We start from the raw sequence: 17,195 nt of genomic DNA, 5'->3' as shown, positions 1-17,195 counted from the left end.
TTTCCACAAATCTACAGTTTCAAGTCACAGACTTCCCTTTTAGTTGGGATGAAAGTTTGAAAACCAGCTCCTTTATCTCATTCAGTTCTACACAGAACCTTACTAACAGCTTCTCTGCGGATCTGTATAGGCAGAGTGTGTTTCATGTGCAGCTCATGATTGCTTGTGTGAACAGGGAGGTTATTTGTTACAGCTCCAGACTCATTATCTCTGAAACCTATTGTTGGCTGGTTACATATTGCACATAAGAAGGTAAATATAATGTTCACACCCTGTCTGTGTCTCAACTCCTACCCTTCTATTTTTACAGCATTGTTAGCCGTCAAGGGCCCACTTCCTCACTCCACTGCTTTTTCGATGTTCTTTCTCCTTCTCTCTCTTGCCTCGTTCCCTCAATCCCCATGCTTGGTCTTTGACGTCCTTCTTGTCGAGCTCAGCATAGGTCCTCTGTAATTACTGCCCTGGTGGCTGAGTGGAGCATTTTTCCGGCCTGATGCAACATGCTCTGCATAGGGCAGCTGAACTGGGTCGACCCTCCCGTGCCCACACACAGCCCAGCCCAGACCCACAGTTCCTTCACAGAAGCTCGGGCACTAGATTCTATCAGAGAAATTACTCACGTCTGTTGCAGTTCTTGATGAAAGGAGTTCATTTTTGCAGGGAGTTCACATGTTTATGTGTGCGTCAGACAGTTCGGAGACTGGGATTAGGCAGCACTTGTTGCATCATTCTTTTCAGAAGAGAGTCTGTGTTCATTTTTGTCCAAAATAAAAGTCCTCAGAAGCTGGTTTGTTTATTGCAGCTTTATTGCAGTATGGTAATTCACAAACCACATATAAAGGGCACATGGGAACATATCTTCACATGGGAATATTCCAGGTTCAGTACAAGCTGCCGACAGAATCTGTGGCATACTTTCAGTTACCACAGAATTACTTTGGCTTGTATCTCACTTTATAAAAACAAGCAGAAATTGTGTTTACAGTAATGCATTTACAATGGAGGTCAGTCTAACTGAGATAAATGCTACAGTGCTTTTTAGAGTATATCCACAACAATAAAACATACCTTTATCATGTGATCATAAGATAAAATCAATCAGTAACTTTTTAAATAAAAAATAGACTTCCATAGAAAATGTATTAATGTCAAAGAATGTATTTAAAAAAAAAAAAAAGTTTTTTGTCAACATTTCAAAACCCATCTTTCAAGATCAAAGAATTATACTCACTAATAGTCTTCCCATCTGTTGACGTTCACCAATTCCATAAGCTTATTTAATTTTCACACAAGGATTGTTCAGTAATGGTTCTTGTGTTTGTTGTAACTCAATTAAGTCACTGAATTATACAAAATGTGTCATTTTTATTAAAAAAATAACAGCATATAGGTTTGGAATAACATGAGAGTGAAGAAATTATGACAGAATTGTACATTTTGGGTGAACTATCCCTTTAACTTCGTATGAACCTGCCTACAGGGAGAACTACAACTGTGTCTTTTATCTTAAATATCGTCTAGGACAGGTAATGTAAGGATAGCATACTCCCCCATTGCCCCAGCCCTCAGATCATGCTACACTACCACATCCTGTCATTTCTGTGATAACTGCTGATGAATGAGCAGTGTCAACAGATTTTAAGCAATCTTCAGCAGCTGCCCCTTCCCACCACACTGCCTTTTGTGTCCAGCAGTTGGAGAAACTAACCGCAAGGCTCCTTTTTCAAAGCCCCCCTCTGATGTGGCATCTCAGAACTCTTTCTAACCTCCTTTCTTTCTCTCGCTACCTCCGAAGCCGCTAGGTTCAAGCTGGTAAAACTTGAAATCTTCATGCAGAATTTCTGCTTATGGCATGAAATCTGGAAACCACTGCTTTTTAGACATTAAACGGACACATTCAAAAAGATGTAAACTTTTAGTGTATTTGTGCACCGTTTCCCATCCGTTTCCTTGGCTTTGAGTTAGACTTTGATGACATGGATTTATATATGAGAACCATATGTGGTTTAGTGTTGGAGGAGGGGCGAAAGAATCTAACGCAACTCAACTTGAGAACTGAAGGAGAACTGAGGAGAAAAAGGAAATATTAAAGACAGACAAGGAGGGGAACATGTTCCTCATGCTTCTGATGTGGCAGACCAGTCATTAAAGTCATAAGGTGAAGAAAGAGTCCAGTTAACTGTTGTAGGCCTGAGCTGAAGCAGGGGGGTTTCCTGGAGGATGTGACTGGGTCAGGGTGAGGGTAGCTTGGTTTGGTTCAGTAGGCAGGGGGAGGGTAAAAAGACTTATTCAGCAGCTCCTGGTGGGGAGTCTTTTCCTGCCCACTCTGGAAGTGTTTACCTTTTAAACAAAGAGGGAAAGAACCAATGCTATGAGTTTAGAGCATAGACTGTATAAAACATGCTTAGAGATGTTGATTGTTTTACTTCCTAAAACCTATTTCCCCCCCACATTCTCTTTTTTGGAACAACAGGGAAAAAACCTGCTCCGCTCACACACCACACCCTAAGTGTAGACGCCATGTTTCCCATAGCCCAACATGTTAATGCAGGTGCCCCTTTTGTTTTATGTGCATTTCTAGCACACTCAGCATAACCCTGGGGCGTAGGCAACTTTCAGTTCCACGCGCGGACCGGTTCATTCTGTGAAGCCGGGAAACACTGTCAGGCCAATTATGAATGTTTTGAACTCAGTCAGCATTTTCATTCGGTGTTTATAGTTGTTTGGTATGCAGTGTCAAAATAATTTAAGACCAGCTGTTGCCAGTCGTCCAAACAATGATTTTTTCCCCTTTCCTATATATATATATATATATATATATATATATATATATATATATATATATATATATATATATATATATATATATATAAAATAATTAAAGTAATTATTAAAATAATAAAATAATTTTTGTGACTGAGGCTTGCAATTTACTGTTTCCTAATTTGTAGGCCTACTCATTTAAATAACAAATTAACAAATAAAAAAAAAAAAAATCACAAACATGACATTTAAGAATAAAATGATTTTATACACTTATACAGTTTATACATCTAATTTGCCATTTTCAATTAACATAGGCCCGTTACATTCTTCCACATCTCATTCTTTCAAGACATTCTTTTGTTCAGGGTTTGAACAGATAGCTGAGAAGAAAACTTATTTTTTTATTTATATATTTTTATTTAATTCTATTTATAAATATTTTTCACTGTCACTTTTGATTAATTTGATTTGTCTTAGCCAAATAAAAGTATTTATTGTTTTCAAAATAAAAAATACAAATAAATCTTACTGCTCCTAAACTTTTAGTGCTTTACATACTGAAGTGTATTTATAGAGATGAGATTGCCAATTTTATTGTTGTTATTGTATGTAGGTGTAGAACAGAATACAACCTCCATTTCACTGTTTTATGGCATAATGATATAAAACCCCATATGTATCCCAGATTAATACATATTTTTGACTTTGCTTTATTGATGTTAATTTCCATACCATACATGCTGTGGAAAGCATGTGTTTCCACTGAGGAACATCATGTTCATATGCCTCATGTTCATTCAACACAGTTCTTTTCTTTATTTTTCTTTTCTTGACATTTCCCATTAACAGATCCTTTAAAAAATGAAAACATTCATGAGAGCCATCTACCTTATAAATACATGATGAGTCTTCACTAGCCGACTCCCCAAAATGGTTAGCAAAATGGCTAAAAATAAGCTATCTCTGAAGCCATGGTCCAGGTTTGATTTTGTGCATTTTGTCTGTTTAACCTCTTTAATGAAAATAAAATCTCATCTTTTGCTATTGAATGAGAACAGATCACATCAGAACAGCATGACAACAAACTGGATCACAAATAGCAGGGTAGTCTTTTCTTTGCCCAGGGACCTTCAAAAAAATAAAAAAAATAAAAATAATAATGTGTTATAAGAGATAGACTTGAAGTGTTTGTGGTGCTGCTAATGTTTTCAGTTAAGCCTTGTTTAAGAAAAAAAAGTGAGGCACTTAGCACAAACTGAGGAAACTCAACTCTACTTGCCTGGAGAAAGAGAGAGAGAAATGGAGGGAATTGTGGGCAGAGCAGAAAGTGCTGAGGTTGTTCTTCGTACTGCAGAATCAGCTGGGAAAAGTCTGAACTTGCTTAAAACGTGCAGACAGAAAAAGATGGAGTACTTGTGTAGCAGGATACACTCTGACTGCAATACATACAAAACACAGTGCCTTTAGGAACAACAAAAGCACTACTATTTAAAAAAATTTAGGGTTGTACTCAACATTTATGATTAGACAGATGTCTGATCAAATTAAAGGTTGTATAATTTGCATTACATTAACAGTATGAGTACAGATAAGCTGTTTTTGTTCCCTCTCTCCCGTTGTGTGCTGGTATTGAGGCAGTTTGGGTTCCAGATGTTGTTGATGGAATTCTCCTTGATCGTTGGCCTCTGAATGTCCGCCCCCACCTTGCATCCCCAAAGCCTCGTGACTGGACCCAGAGTGCCAAAACATTATCCATCTCCAGACGCTTATTCCACACAGCAAGTACATTCGGCTGTCTTCATAAAAATGGATAAAAACACAATTAATTGAGTATCATCTCTCTCTTACACACATTTGAGCCTCAATAAGTATCTGGAAGTTGAATTATTTTCAGAGATGCACACACTCACATTATAGCAGATATGTTTCCTTGAAAAGAATGCCAAAAGGGTTTACAGAATTATAATCATTCCTGGTTTCACTTAATCCTTGGACCTAGCCTGCTTTTTCCGTCCCAATTATATGGCCAAGTGTTTCCGAGTGCCAGCAAAAAGTAGGAGAAAGTAGTATGGACAGAAATGACAAGGGGGAAAAAATGGCAATTCTATGCAAAAGAAATAAGCTTATGTATGGGCATCTAAGCAGGGTGTTTGTCTTATTGCGTGGTCATAAGTTGAGGAACAGAATAAGATGTGCTAATGTGAGACACGCTTCTTACAGGGGACTCTGGGAGGTAACAAGCGATTCGGAAAATGTGGCTGAAGAAGGCAAGAAGGCTTGGACTCGGATGCAGGTTAAGAGGAGCAGCTGGAGATTAGGACCGAGAACCGCTTTTCCTTTCACCTCTCTTCTGTGCAGGAGAGCGAGTGAGCTAAACAAACATGTTAAAGGGATAGTTCACCCAAAAAAAAAAAATTAATTCTGTCATCGTTTACGTTAACAAATGTGTAAAAACTTGAATTTAGCAATAACCCTAAAGTTGGTTTTGGTAATGTTGGTTTTAGTGCCTTTTGTCATCCATTAAAAAAAATAAAATAAATAAAATTTCACGAAAGAAAGTATGTCATACAGGTTTGGAACGACACGAGGGTGAGTAAATAATGACAGAATTTTCATTTTTGGATGAACTTTACCTGGCAGTTTTATAATGTTCGTCAGACATCAAAAAAAAGAAACTGCAAAGAAAACTTACCAAATGTTTTATTTTTGACTTAAACATAAAAAAAGGTTTGAAACAAGCACAATCTATTTCTAGATGATGATCATCATCATTTAAATATTACTATTATTGTTGTTGTTGTTTTTTTAATTCAAACTTTAGATTCCCATTTTTTTTAAAAGCACCACAAGTTTTCAATAATTTCAAACACAAGCAGTGAAAATATCATTTATATATTTAAAACATTTATTTCAGTTCAAAAATACAAACCCACCCATTCACTTTCCCCTAAATTAAGGCCACTTCATTAGACATACATTATTGCCTGTCCAGCAGGACATTTTTAATGACAGTTGTTAAAATCAAAAAACACATTCTTGACATTGAGAACAATAACAATAGTAATAATCATGATGATAATGACATCATCATTATCAATAATAGTTATTTAAAATACAGTACAATATAAAGCCATACTACTGGAGGACACAGACAGACAGCACAGCTTTGCAGGCATTGTTAGTGGGATAAGTATCAATTATCTTTGGAATGGCACATGACTTTGGTTTCTTAACCTGAGTTGGGAGTTGCATGGGGTGGGAGCAGAACCCTGTGCTGGTTTAGTGAAAAGAATTACCTTTCATAAGCCAATGCAAATAATCTTTCATGATATCTGGTAACTTTGTGCATATGGGAGCACTACAGAAGTAGTGGTGGTCCCATGGTTCAGCAATGGTTATACCATGGTATGTAATGATTACTATATTCATGCACTTAGGTATTTATATAGTACTAGAGAGAATGCCAGGGTACTATGGCACCTTCTTACCGACTTACCTAGTTCATGCATCCTTAAAGGATTTCAAAAATAACAGAAATTACACTCATAAAAAGCAATTCCTGACTGTTTTAAATTAAAGTAGAGCTAGAAAAATGTTAATCTATTTTAATTCGTTTTTATTTTTTTCACAGAGGTTTAAGAATTTGTATTTTTTTTAGGTTTTTCATCAATGTGGACCCTGTAACATTCAATAACCATGGTAGTATGGTTTTGTTATTGAGGTTGCATGAGGCTGCTGGAAATGTGATGAGCATTGGCCGCAACCTGAGAGAAGTACAAAGTCTTCTGATTGAGACACGCGCTGTTTTCGAGGGTTAGAGTTCACAATTAGACATACAACAGCAATCACAACTTTAAAATGACATTTACGAAAGGCTAAACAAACAGCAAAGAGCTGGCGTCATTGGCTACACCAGAAGGGAAAGAAGAGAAAAAGATATTGAGAGAAGAGGGGAGAGATGAAGTAAAAGTGACAGGGGAAAAACAAGTACCGTATGCCTTTGTACAGCGTGCGGGAAGAGCTCGGCACTGGTGTGAAAGCAAAACGTTCAAAACCACTAATTACAAAATATAAAAATGCAGAGATTTGTCTGAGTGGCATCATTTCTAAAGTAAACAACAAAGGGTCCCTTTTTGACCAAAACCATTTTTAACTTGCTTTTCTCATTTTGGTTTTGCTTTGCTAGTAAATCCTTGCATATGCTCAATTCTCTTCTCTCCTCTCCTCTCCTCCCCTTCCCTTTCTTCCATTATCTCTTCTCAAACATTTAAACCTTGTCCAGTAGGGAGCGTTGGCAGTAGAGCAAACGTCTCGGTGTGCCGTATCTGCGGAAGAAGAGAAGTGCTCCGAGCGTAAGGATCACGCACACCAGCAACATGAGTGGCACCACGACAGCAGCCGCTCCTCCCCCGCTGCTGGGTGCGTCTTCAACCTCGATTATGATCACCTCTGTCTCCTCCTTTTTGCCTTCGTCCTCAGTCTTGTCTTCCTCGCGTGTGCGGTCACGTTCACGCTCCCGTTCGCGCTCCCTTTCACGTTCTCGCTCACGTTCTCTTTCGCGCTCACGTTCACGGTCACGGTCACTTCCTCCCCCACCACCACCACCTGTATTGGAGTCCTCGTTAGGACAGCCCATCCAATCCTTAAGTGCAGACTTGGGGTATCCAGGTTCCACTCTTAATAACTGGTTGTTAAACTTCCAGTACTTATTGGCTTTGTAGAAGTAGGTATAACCTGTAAGATTTAAGAGAGGAAAGGTCAGGACTATACAAAGGTAGCAATCTTTAGCTCAAAGCCTACATCCTGACATTGTTTTAATTAGTAAATTTTTCTTTTTTTTTTTTTTTTTATGTATGTCTTGTATTAGAGGGAGGCAGGACATTATTGTTATAAGTGAGGGAATGGGGGTCAGGAAATTACACCGGCCAGATTTGTGTTCTAACCAAGTATAACGTGACAAATGATAAATGCTCTATAATCCAAATAGACTCCCCATGTTAAAATGCCCAACTTTACAGCAGAAAAAAAACATGTTTACAACCTGGTGCAAAAAATTATTTTGGTCTATATAGCTAATTTTCCCCTTCATGACAACTGTGAGGGGGGGTGAATTTTTTATCACTCATCCGTTTATATTATATTAAGCCTTAAAGTTCTGCATAATAAAGGGCGTGGCCATTAGAGTGACAGGTGGATTGCCACTGTGGTCACCATCGTCGCGCTGGGTGGGCGTGGCTTCAGCAACCAGCTCCCGCCTTTTTGCCCATTTTCAATTGCCCCGGAGTGACGCACTGCCAAGATGGCGACGGCCCGCTCCACAAACTTATACATATATATACACGTGTGTGTGTGTTTATTGTATTAACATCATCAAGGGGGGATTTATTTGATCAAAATAATAATAAAAACAGAAATACTGTAAAATAAAAATAAAAATATTTTATTATATTTTAAAATGTTATTTATTCATCACAGGCAAAGCTGAATTGCAGTAGACATTACTTAAATATGCTGATTTTGGTGCTCAACATTTCTTATTGTGGATAAAGTGAAAGTGATATTTTTCAGGATTATTTGATGAATAGATAGTTCAAAAGAACAGCTTTTTCTTGAAATTGTGAATTGATTTCCATCAGAACATTTGAGTTAACAGACCTGTAGACTCTTTCAGAATGAACAGACAAATGCATAGAATAACTGGAAATGTGTTGACACATAGTAAGAGGTTGTGAATAGGTGTTTTCTTGTTTTACTGCATAATTCTGTGTGCATGTGTCACATGACTGACCGTATAATAAGGTCTAGAATGGACAAAGAACAACCTTGTCAGAATAAAGAAGGGTTATTATTATGAAAGACTGGAGGTTGATTAAAAAAGCAAATGGCAGTGAAAGACTCACTTTGATCTCGACTCATGAATGCAGCCTTTATGTTGTCTGGAACGCCTTGCCATTTATTCATAGGTTTGGGGTAGTCTGGATCCACTGACTGCGTGTCTTCATTGTAACGATAATATCTGATTGAAGATAATAAATAGTTTCAGATCTAAGTTCTGTTTGTTCTCATGCCTTGTATTATGGAATATCAAAGCTACTGACTTGTTTCCTCTGAAATAGTAGGTGTAACCAGTAGGGGTGTACAGGAGGGCTGCATCTAGTTTGTCCTTTGGAAGACCACTGCCCATTTCTCTCAGAGTCTTGGGGTAACCTGACTCCAAGTTCGATTCAGTGAACACCCAAAGCCTATCCCCTGCAGGAAAGAGATGAAAAATGCTTTTACTCCTGGAGCAGTATCAGGCCAGTCAAAACCATCTTTTTTCCATTGAAATCATGCGATAGAAGAGGACTAGTACCTTTAAAGAAGACAAATTTCCCATCTTCTCTTTCGTAGGCAGCATTCAGATGTGTAGGCAGACCTCTCCAGAAATGTCCAATTGGCATGGGGTAATTTTCCATAACCTGATTATTACGAACACGCCAGAACCACTTATCCTAAAACACAGGGACAGGAACTGTGATGAACACACATACTGCATGATATCCAACTCCAACCTACTGCATAAACACATATTCCATCCGTACCTTGAACACAAACATCTCTCCTCTGAAAATGGCGATGGTGTCAAAATGGCCTTCGCAGATGTCAGGACCAAAACTAGGTCCTCCGGGCCTGTATGGTGTGGGATATGGAGTGTGGTGGGGGGTCCGTGGGGTGACAGGTGGTCGCGGACGGCCTCCGGTGTTTGGTCCTGAACAATTCATTTTTGTCATACTTTTATCCAAATGAATAAGCATATGCTAATGCTTTCTTTTGTGCCAGATAAATGGTCTGATTACAAGATTAAATATTATAGTGAAAGTGATTTAATAAATATATTGTAAACATATAATTTTAGTCTTAGTTAATGATAACCCTGCCTTGAACTATGGTGTGGTTAGCAGTTCAAGTTGTGATGATGTTGATTGTTTTACCATAAAGCTGCTGAATGCCTCTACGGTCATCTTCAGGAAGCTCAAAGTTGTCAGTGTCCATCCACTGGTAGAAGGGAGCCATGATGGCCGAGGGGTCATTCGAATGTTCCATTCCCAGGGCGTGACCCAATTCATGCACAGCCACCAGGAACACATCATTACCTGAATGAAAGAACGAGATAACTGTGTCAGTACAGGTACGATTTGGCTAAGTAGCATGCTGTGTAATTGTGCAGTACACATTAAAAACAACTATTTTGAGATGCTAAGAATAGACAGCACAGAATGACTGCTGAGAGCTATTATTCAGTTTTTAGGGCATTCAGTTCAGAGCAGGGAAATGTCAAAGACCAGCTTCTTGGATAGAGATGTTCCAAACATTTACATGGAAATGCAAGGCTGATTCTACCCAATGCAATTAAAGTGTGCACAAACAACATTTGCATGGACTTAAGTATTAATTCAAACCAAACATGTTTGAGTTGATCTAAACTCACTTAGTCATATCTAAACAAGAAGTGAGATCCTCGGGAGATCTCGAGTATTTCTGCTAACTTCTGGTGTTTGCATTCCTCACCCAAAAGGTCACGGTTGCCGATGGTCCAAGGCTCTGCTGCATCGAAGTGTGTGTCTCCTCCTATGCCATTGCCTGGGAAGTAAGCATGAGCCAAAAAGCCTCCCTCGCCATCAAACGGACTGGGGTCGCCATGGAAACCATCAGCGAAGAAGAGCATGATGTCAGCAAAGTTTTCAACCTTATCTCTGATGTCGTTGTAAGGGATCTCTCGGAATCTCAAAGGAGTAACGCTTTCCCACACTTTGAAGGCTTTTCTGATCGCCTCAAACGTCTCGTATTCCCCAACTTTTGGTGTGTAGTTCTGTATGCTGAGAAGAGATAAGAAACGGGGGAATTGGAGAGGCAATCAGAGGAAAGTAGGACATAGGAAAAAAAAAGGAATATATGGAGGAAAGGGGGAGAGAAAGTGATTTACATTACAGAAAAGTCCCACAGGAATTTTGGCCTTGGCTGCAGCGATGCAGAATCGTATAGTCGGCCAAAGATGACTTTTCCATAAGTGTGGTGCGTATTTACTAAAGCATAGCCACAGCCATATCTAAATGTTTATGACAGCAAACCTCAATTAATCGGTAATGGCTTGAATGGGAGTTTTGTGCCTAAAATGATTACAGTTTAACATGCACTCCTCTTTTATTGATCTAGCAGAGGATGGAGTTAAGGTTGTCTCTTACCAGAATGTAATCTCATTTTTGTCCCATTTGAGTCCCTGGATTGCATAGCGCTTCTTTCTCAGGTTGCTTTTCAGTTCGGCTCCGAACTTGTCTGGGACGCCACAGCGGGGCTTCTTCATTGCCCTGGAAAGCACCGTCCAATACGTTAGATCATCCACCGCACAACAGATTTAATTTCAGTGATTTTGGACAGGATGGCCATTAATTTCTGTCCTCATATATTCTTCATCTTGCGTGGCTCATTGCACACCAGTGGAGGATTGCTGACACAATGATCTAGTTTTCCATTTTCTCCTTCCATGACTAACAACCATATAACTAATGGCCCAAAATAATTCCACAGAGATATCTATAAGCACTTGAATCTCCTAAACTAGCCACAGGTGTTCAAAAAATGCAAGGCTGATTCCATGGAGAGAAAATGGTATCATCTAGACCCAATTGTTGTTATTAACTGGACATGGAAACACTAATTACACTACACAGTAACCCTCTGCTGTTTCAATTACGTGGGCAGCTGACTTACTCTAGAGTACCAGGATCCAGGTTGCCGGTGACTGTCAGGCCGTAGAATCTCTGCATGGCAGCAATGGCAGAGGAGACGGAGTGAGGAGAGCGGGCCGTATGTGTGCGGAGATCACCAGGTGGCAAGTAACCGTATTGCTGCAGCCATGCCTAGAAAGCGAGAGAGAAAGAGACAAAGGTATTTATTATTGGAAAGATACCTTGTTTTGTTAATTTTTTTTAGCTGTGATATAATTTTTTTTCTGTTTTTAAATTGAGGTGCATGAGGTCATATTGTCATGAAGATATTAGTTCTGTTCACTGAATGCATCATTAAACTCATCATTAAACTTTTATCAGATTTTTTTTTTTAGGTATTTGCAAAGAAGAAAATAAAAGGAAAAATAATCCTTATTTTGTCTTTTTAATAATGGTTATACTTGAGCAAAAAATAAACAAACTTATTTTAAACTAATACATTAACAATGACTATTTTTTAAAGAAATCATTTTAACAGCGATTAATTTATCAAAAGTGACAGTAATTATTTTTAAATCACAACAACAAAAAATTAAAATAAGGCAACCACAATATAAAGCAGCACACCTGTTTTCAACACTAAACATAATATTTTTTTAATGAGAACCAAATCAGCATATTCAAATTATTTCTGAAAGATCATTGGCTGCTGAAAATTCAGTTTTATCAGCACAGCAAAAAAAATAACGTTAAAAAAATAAATAAAAATTAATTTGTAACAGTATTTCACAATATTATTGTTTTTATTATATTTTTTATCAAATAAATTTAGCCTTGGATGAGCATAAGATACTCCTTTCAAAAACATTTAAAAAGAAAAACATTACTGACCCCCAAACTTTTTAATGGTTGTGTAAATATTTTTTTTTTACCCCATTGGAATTGTTTTACACCCCACAAATGTTCACTAGATTCATCATTGAAATGAAGAAAAAACAAGGAAAGAAAATATAAAGTATATTCAAGATATATTTTAATTCTTGTTTTTTGCAATTTTGCTTCTCAAGTATACTTTATCTTATTTTTTAAGTATGGTTATACAATAGTTTTTACTAGAAAAGCAGGCAAAATACTGATTGAGAATGGAATCGGCTGGAATACATTTGACAAAACAAGAACTTCATTTAATGTTAGTAGGAGTGTAACTCACAAACCCAAGGGATCAGGCAGGGTTGCTTTTCACAATTCATGTCACAAATCACTTATAAACACTGTAATGGCACTTGAACTCAAAATGCACTTAAAGAAATACTTCTAAACAAATGAATATATCAAGTGTGTGTCTAGATTGATTTATGGCCTTGCTTTCCTTTTAGATAAAAGCAGTCTCTTTATCTTGAAACTGAGTCAGTGGTGACACAAATGCATTTTTGTTTGTAGCAATATAGGATGATAGATGAGATAATGAAAGGTGAAATGTTACCTGTCTGTGACTCCCTCAGGGAGACAAATGCTGTCTCCAGTTAAAATTAAACTGTCACTCAGTAATTTACTGTTTCCCAGTTCTCTGGTTAATGCCATTGAAACCACAGAAACAGAGCCTTTATCCTGTAATCCCTCTTTCTCTTTCTCCTCCACCACTCTCTCTCTCTCTCTCTCTCTCTCTCATGCTACTGCAGGAATGAAGGGCAACAATGTAGAAACACACCCTGCAGGGTGTCAGAACACCCTCATTCAGCCGTAGCTCATACAGAGAAAATGATTTGGCTGTTATAGCTAGTGCTGTCTTTGTGAGTAAAAAGTGACCAGAAAGAAGTATCTCAGCATGATCAGCATGTTTTATGTTTGTATTGGTGCTCTCTGGCTGAATGTGTTTCTGATTGTGTGCTTTGGCAGCAGATGTGATTACGTCCACACGGTCAGATGCTTCAAAACATGTTTTCCAAGTTGATGTCATTTTTTAAGAACTTGCTGTTTTCTTGTACTTTTATTCCTCTATTTTTCTATTTTTATTCCTCTGTTTTTCTTTTTGTTTGAGTGTCTCTTCTCATCTATGGTATTGTGAAATTTCTTAACTTCCACAAAGTTTCTTTCCATTCCTTTCTATAATCAGACATTGTGAGTCTGTGACTCAATCTCAGTCTTTCACAGCATAAACAAAGGTTCAGTGTGTAATATCCATATGAGGGAAAGAAGTGGCTGAGATTGTGATGAACGTGTCCCCTAAGCAGTCCAGCGACTGAAATCAGATCAAATTGAAATCACATTCTGGTAAGAGACACCATACCTCCATTCTGCAGGATTAATAACATGCAGTGAACTGAAAAAGGACAAACATCATGACTGATGTCTTTGCTGTTGTGCAACATTACTTGCCATCTCTCAAAAACAACTTTAAAATTAAAATTCAAACACCACCCCCCGCAGTGTCTACCTCTTTTTGCCAGTAATTTCTGTCTTCCTCATAGAGGAACTCTTCTCCACAAAAACAGATGTCCTTAAATTTTCACATAAAAGTTAACTCATTATTCCCCAAGGTTATAAAAACAATTTGGTCACGTATGATTCATATGAAATACTGGCTGTGCCATCCTTCACTTCTGTGGTCTGCTAAAGTGGTGGTGCAAAGTCACAACACAAGATGACCAATCTCTGATTATGTCGTTATACTAAGAGTCAAGTGTTTGTAATTTTTATTATTTGAAATAATTAATCAGGTGATCTCATAGCCACCCAAAGCTATTTCAATGACAATTTCTAAGTTTTAATATAAAGGAAAAAAAAATTAACACCTCTCACGGATAGATGTATAGATCACATTCAAAGCAATGGAAAACCAAGTCATGACTTCAGGCATTTAATTTTTTGCAAGGTATGACAGTGTGCAAGACTTTTTCCCTATCTTTTTTGATACATAAAGGAGCAACAGACACCATTTTGTGTTTGAGCGCATATGCACATTAAAATCAGAGAGACTTGAGAAAAAAGACATGCAATTTTAAGGGAAAATGAGTCACAACTTCCATTTGCTCTGGGCCAATAGAATAACACAGAATCTGGGTGAGCGTGTGGTGAAGCCAAATCATAAAAATGCAGTTCAACTGCTCAGGTTACGCTAATGAACCTCAACAGCTGGCTATCAACACTGTACCATCAACACAAGCTCCATAGGAGTTTACAAAACAACAAGTTACCGCTGAAGTTTATCAATCACGAAAACTAAATTTACTCTGCAAATTAATGCACTGAAGTCCCTAAATTCCTTGTTTTTCATTTAAATTGGGAATAAATTCTATTCTGTTGATAAGTGTTTTTTTTAAGGAAGAATGTATTCCAATGTCATTATTTAATTTTCAATTATTTTATGTTTTATTTATTTTTAAAGAATGGTTGGATGCTCTGTGGAAAAAGTCTGAAGTTACTATTTATACTCATCTTTCCATGTGTTTTATAGATCAGTGGGTCAGATTTTACCACTTGAGGCACTTGGCTGTTTGATGAAAAATTATATTTTCAAATGGAAAGTGCACAATGAGAACATTACTATTAAATAGGATGTCGGGACTTCCCATGCGTTTCAGACTTACTGCAAAGAACTGTGGGTTGTTTTGCCTTAAGTGACACAGGAACTGGACAATTTGTAGTTTGAGCTCATTTTTCTGTTGTTCTCTTGCTTCTGAAAATGACATCACTTTTCATCCTACAATAACTTCTATTCTTTAGGGCAGACTTACATCATTCACACCCCACCACATTTCCTGTCTGAAAAGATCAACTAAATGTTTCTTTGTGTCTCTTTTCTGTAACTTGCCACCCCCTTCCACATCCCACTTCCTTCCATACGCTTTGACTTGACATCACTAACTGTTGGCATCATCATCTCTCATCTGTCCTAAAGCCATGTGGTCAATGCCGTACAGAAAATCCCCTGACCATTTCCTCTGGTCCTGTCCTAAAAAAAGTTTTGTGACTGGCTACATGTGGCCAACTGCACATCCCAATAAAGCACTATGATGTACAACTCCCTAGAAGTTCTTCATAAATGTAGTGGCACTCTTCGGGTGATTTATTCAAAAAGTCTATCACAAATAGCATGTCATGGTTGGTTTCACCAAAAAAAGGGAAGTGGATATTGACAGTAATATTGTTCAAAACCACAGGTGTGCATGAGTTTGCATAAGGATATCCTTAAGGAAATTAGGAGAACTTCCTCCAGGATTGTGATGACTTCCTGTTAGACAAAATGGAGAAAGAGAGGAAGAAAAGAACCCCTCCTCTCTTTTTTGACCATAACTAAGGACAGATGTCATCTATTACATCCCGCAGCTTATAGGAGCATAACAACCTTTTCCCCCCAAACTCATCCTCAGCATATCCATCCACCCTCTGACCACAACATTACAGACATGACTTTTCTTCCTGTTTTCTTGTGGTAATTGGTCGTTTTTTTCTTTTTTGCATCCTCAGCATCTTTCAATCTCTGCGGTCTCTCACTTGACCTTAATTCAGAATCCTCCACTCCTCTCCTGTTTTCTTAATTTGTTCTTTGATCACTGGGCAGAAATATCAGAGATTCTTAAAGCTAAACATCTGTGACTGAATAATGCTGCTGGCTGCCAGCTGGTAAAGAGTTTGCTATATAAAGATTTGATTTCAGAAGCTCATGATGGTAATAAGATCCATAGTATAATCCTTTCTGGATTTCACTCAACTTTTTAAAGTTATTTTTGGAAATTAGTGTGACATAATTAGATGTGTACATTCTATATGCATAGTTAGAAAAATCTCTTGAAAACATGGCACAGTATATTTTTTTTTTAATAAAAAATTAAAATGAAGCATATTTTAGGACCTTTAAGTTGATTTGTGTCATTATTTTCATTACATTTAAGCATATTGCCTCCTGAAATGTCTGGATGTTTCGATTTCATTTTATTGGTTAATTCCTTTTATTTTTAAAGAATGATTCTTATAAGATTCTATAATTACTGTCATATTTTTATGATGATTATTTACAGAGATGTAAAAATCCATAATGTGAATGAGATTTTCTGTACTACTAAAATGAAAATTGTAAATAAAAATTTGTTTAATGGTAATGCAAAAAGGCTTAATTTTCTTTATTCCAAATATAATATATTTTTTACATTTTTCCACATGTTATTGACAGGTATTGAGAGATTCACACTACCAAGACTTTAAATTAAGGACCCTAATATACATATATACAGCATGTACAGACATTTACACAAAAAAATAAAAAATATTCACAACATAAAACATCTGCTACATCAATAAATCTGGATGCGTTATCACTAACGTAATACATATCAGTGTCTCGAGAAAAATGCACTAATGTTATACTCACCTCAGGTTTCGTGTCTTGTTTTGAGGACGATCTGTGCGCGCACACAAATATTAGGAGCAACAGCTCCGTTAACCGTCTCCAAATCATTCTTCTGTCGATGAGTCCTTTTTGAAAATACGTTAGTCAATCTTAATAAAGTTTGGCTGCTTTCGCAACTGTCAAAACATAACCACGCTTTAAAAATTACGCCTATCACTTCTTTTGTGGTAGAAAATAATCGAGTAATTTGACTTCTCCAGGAGAAAGGGAGAATGTTGAAGTTGATCAAAATGTAAACAATTACTGCTATAGATTACTATTGCATCGCAGTGACTGATACTCTATAGTCATAAAATCATACTTTGTTATGTAAAGTT

General features: G+C 37.4%; 1 protein-coding gene across 1 annotated transcript; it reads right to left on the bottom strand.

The window, feature by feature from the left end:
- Nucleotides 1-5,637: 5,637 nt before the first annotated feature.
- Nucleotides 5,638-16,926, bottom strand: mmp14b (matrix metallopeptidase 14b (membrane-inserted)). Its single transcript, XM_026289601.1, has 10 exons — nt 16,840-16,926; nt 11,515-11,663; nt 10,989-11,111; nt 10,315-10,622; nt 9,738-9,899; nt 9,348-9,514; nt 9,119-9,257; nt 8,865-9,015; nt 8,667-8,782; nt 5,638-7,500 (listed from the first exon to the last, which is right to left on the bottom strand). Exons 1-10 carry the CDS (start codon nt 16,924-16,926, stop codon nt 7,034-7,036), a joined length of 1,869 nt encoding a protein of 622 aa, XP_026145386.1. The 3' UTR covers nt 5,638-7,033.
- Between the last annotated feature and the right edge of the window lie 269 nt (nt 16,927-17,195).

The sequence above is a fragment of the Carassius auratus genome, chromosome 2 (assembly GCF_003368295.1).
Source record: "Carassius auratus strain Wakin chromosome 2, ASM336829v1, whole genome shotgun sequence".
NCBI lineage: Eukaryota > Metazoa > Chordata > Actinopteri > Cypriniformes > Cyprinidae > Carassius > Carassius auratus.
Note: the sequence above shows the minus strand (reverse complement) of the source record. Positions and strands in the feature narration are given on the sequence as shown.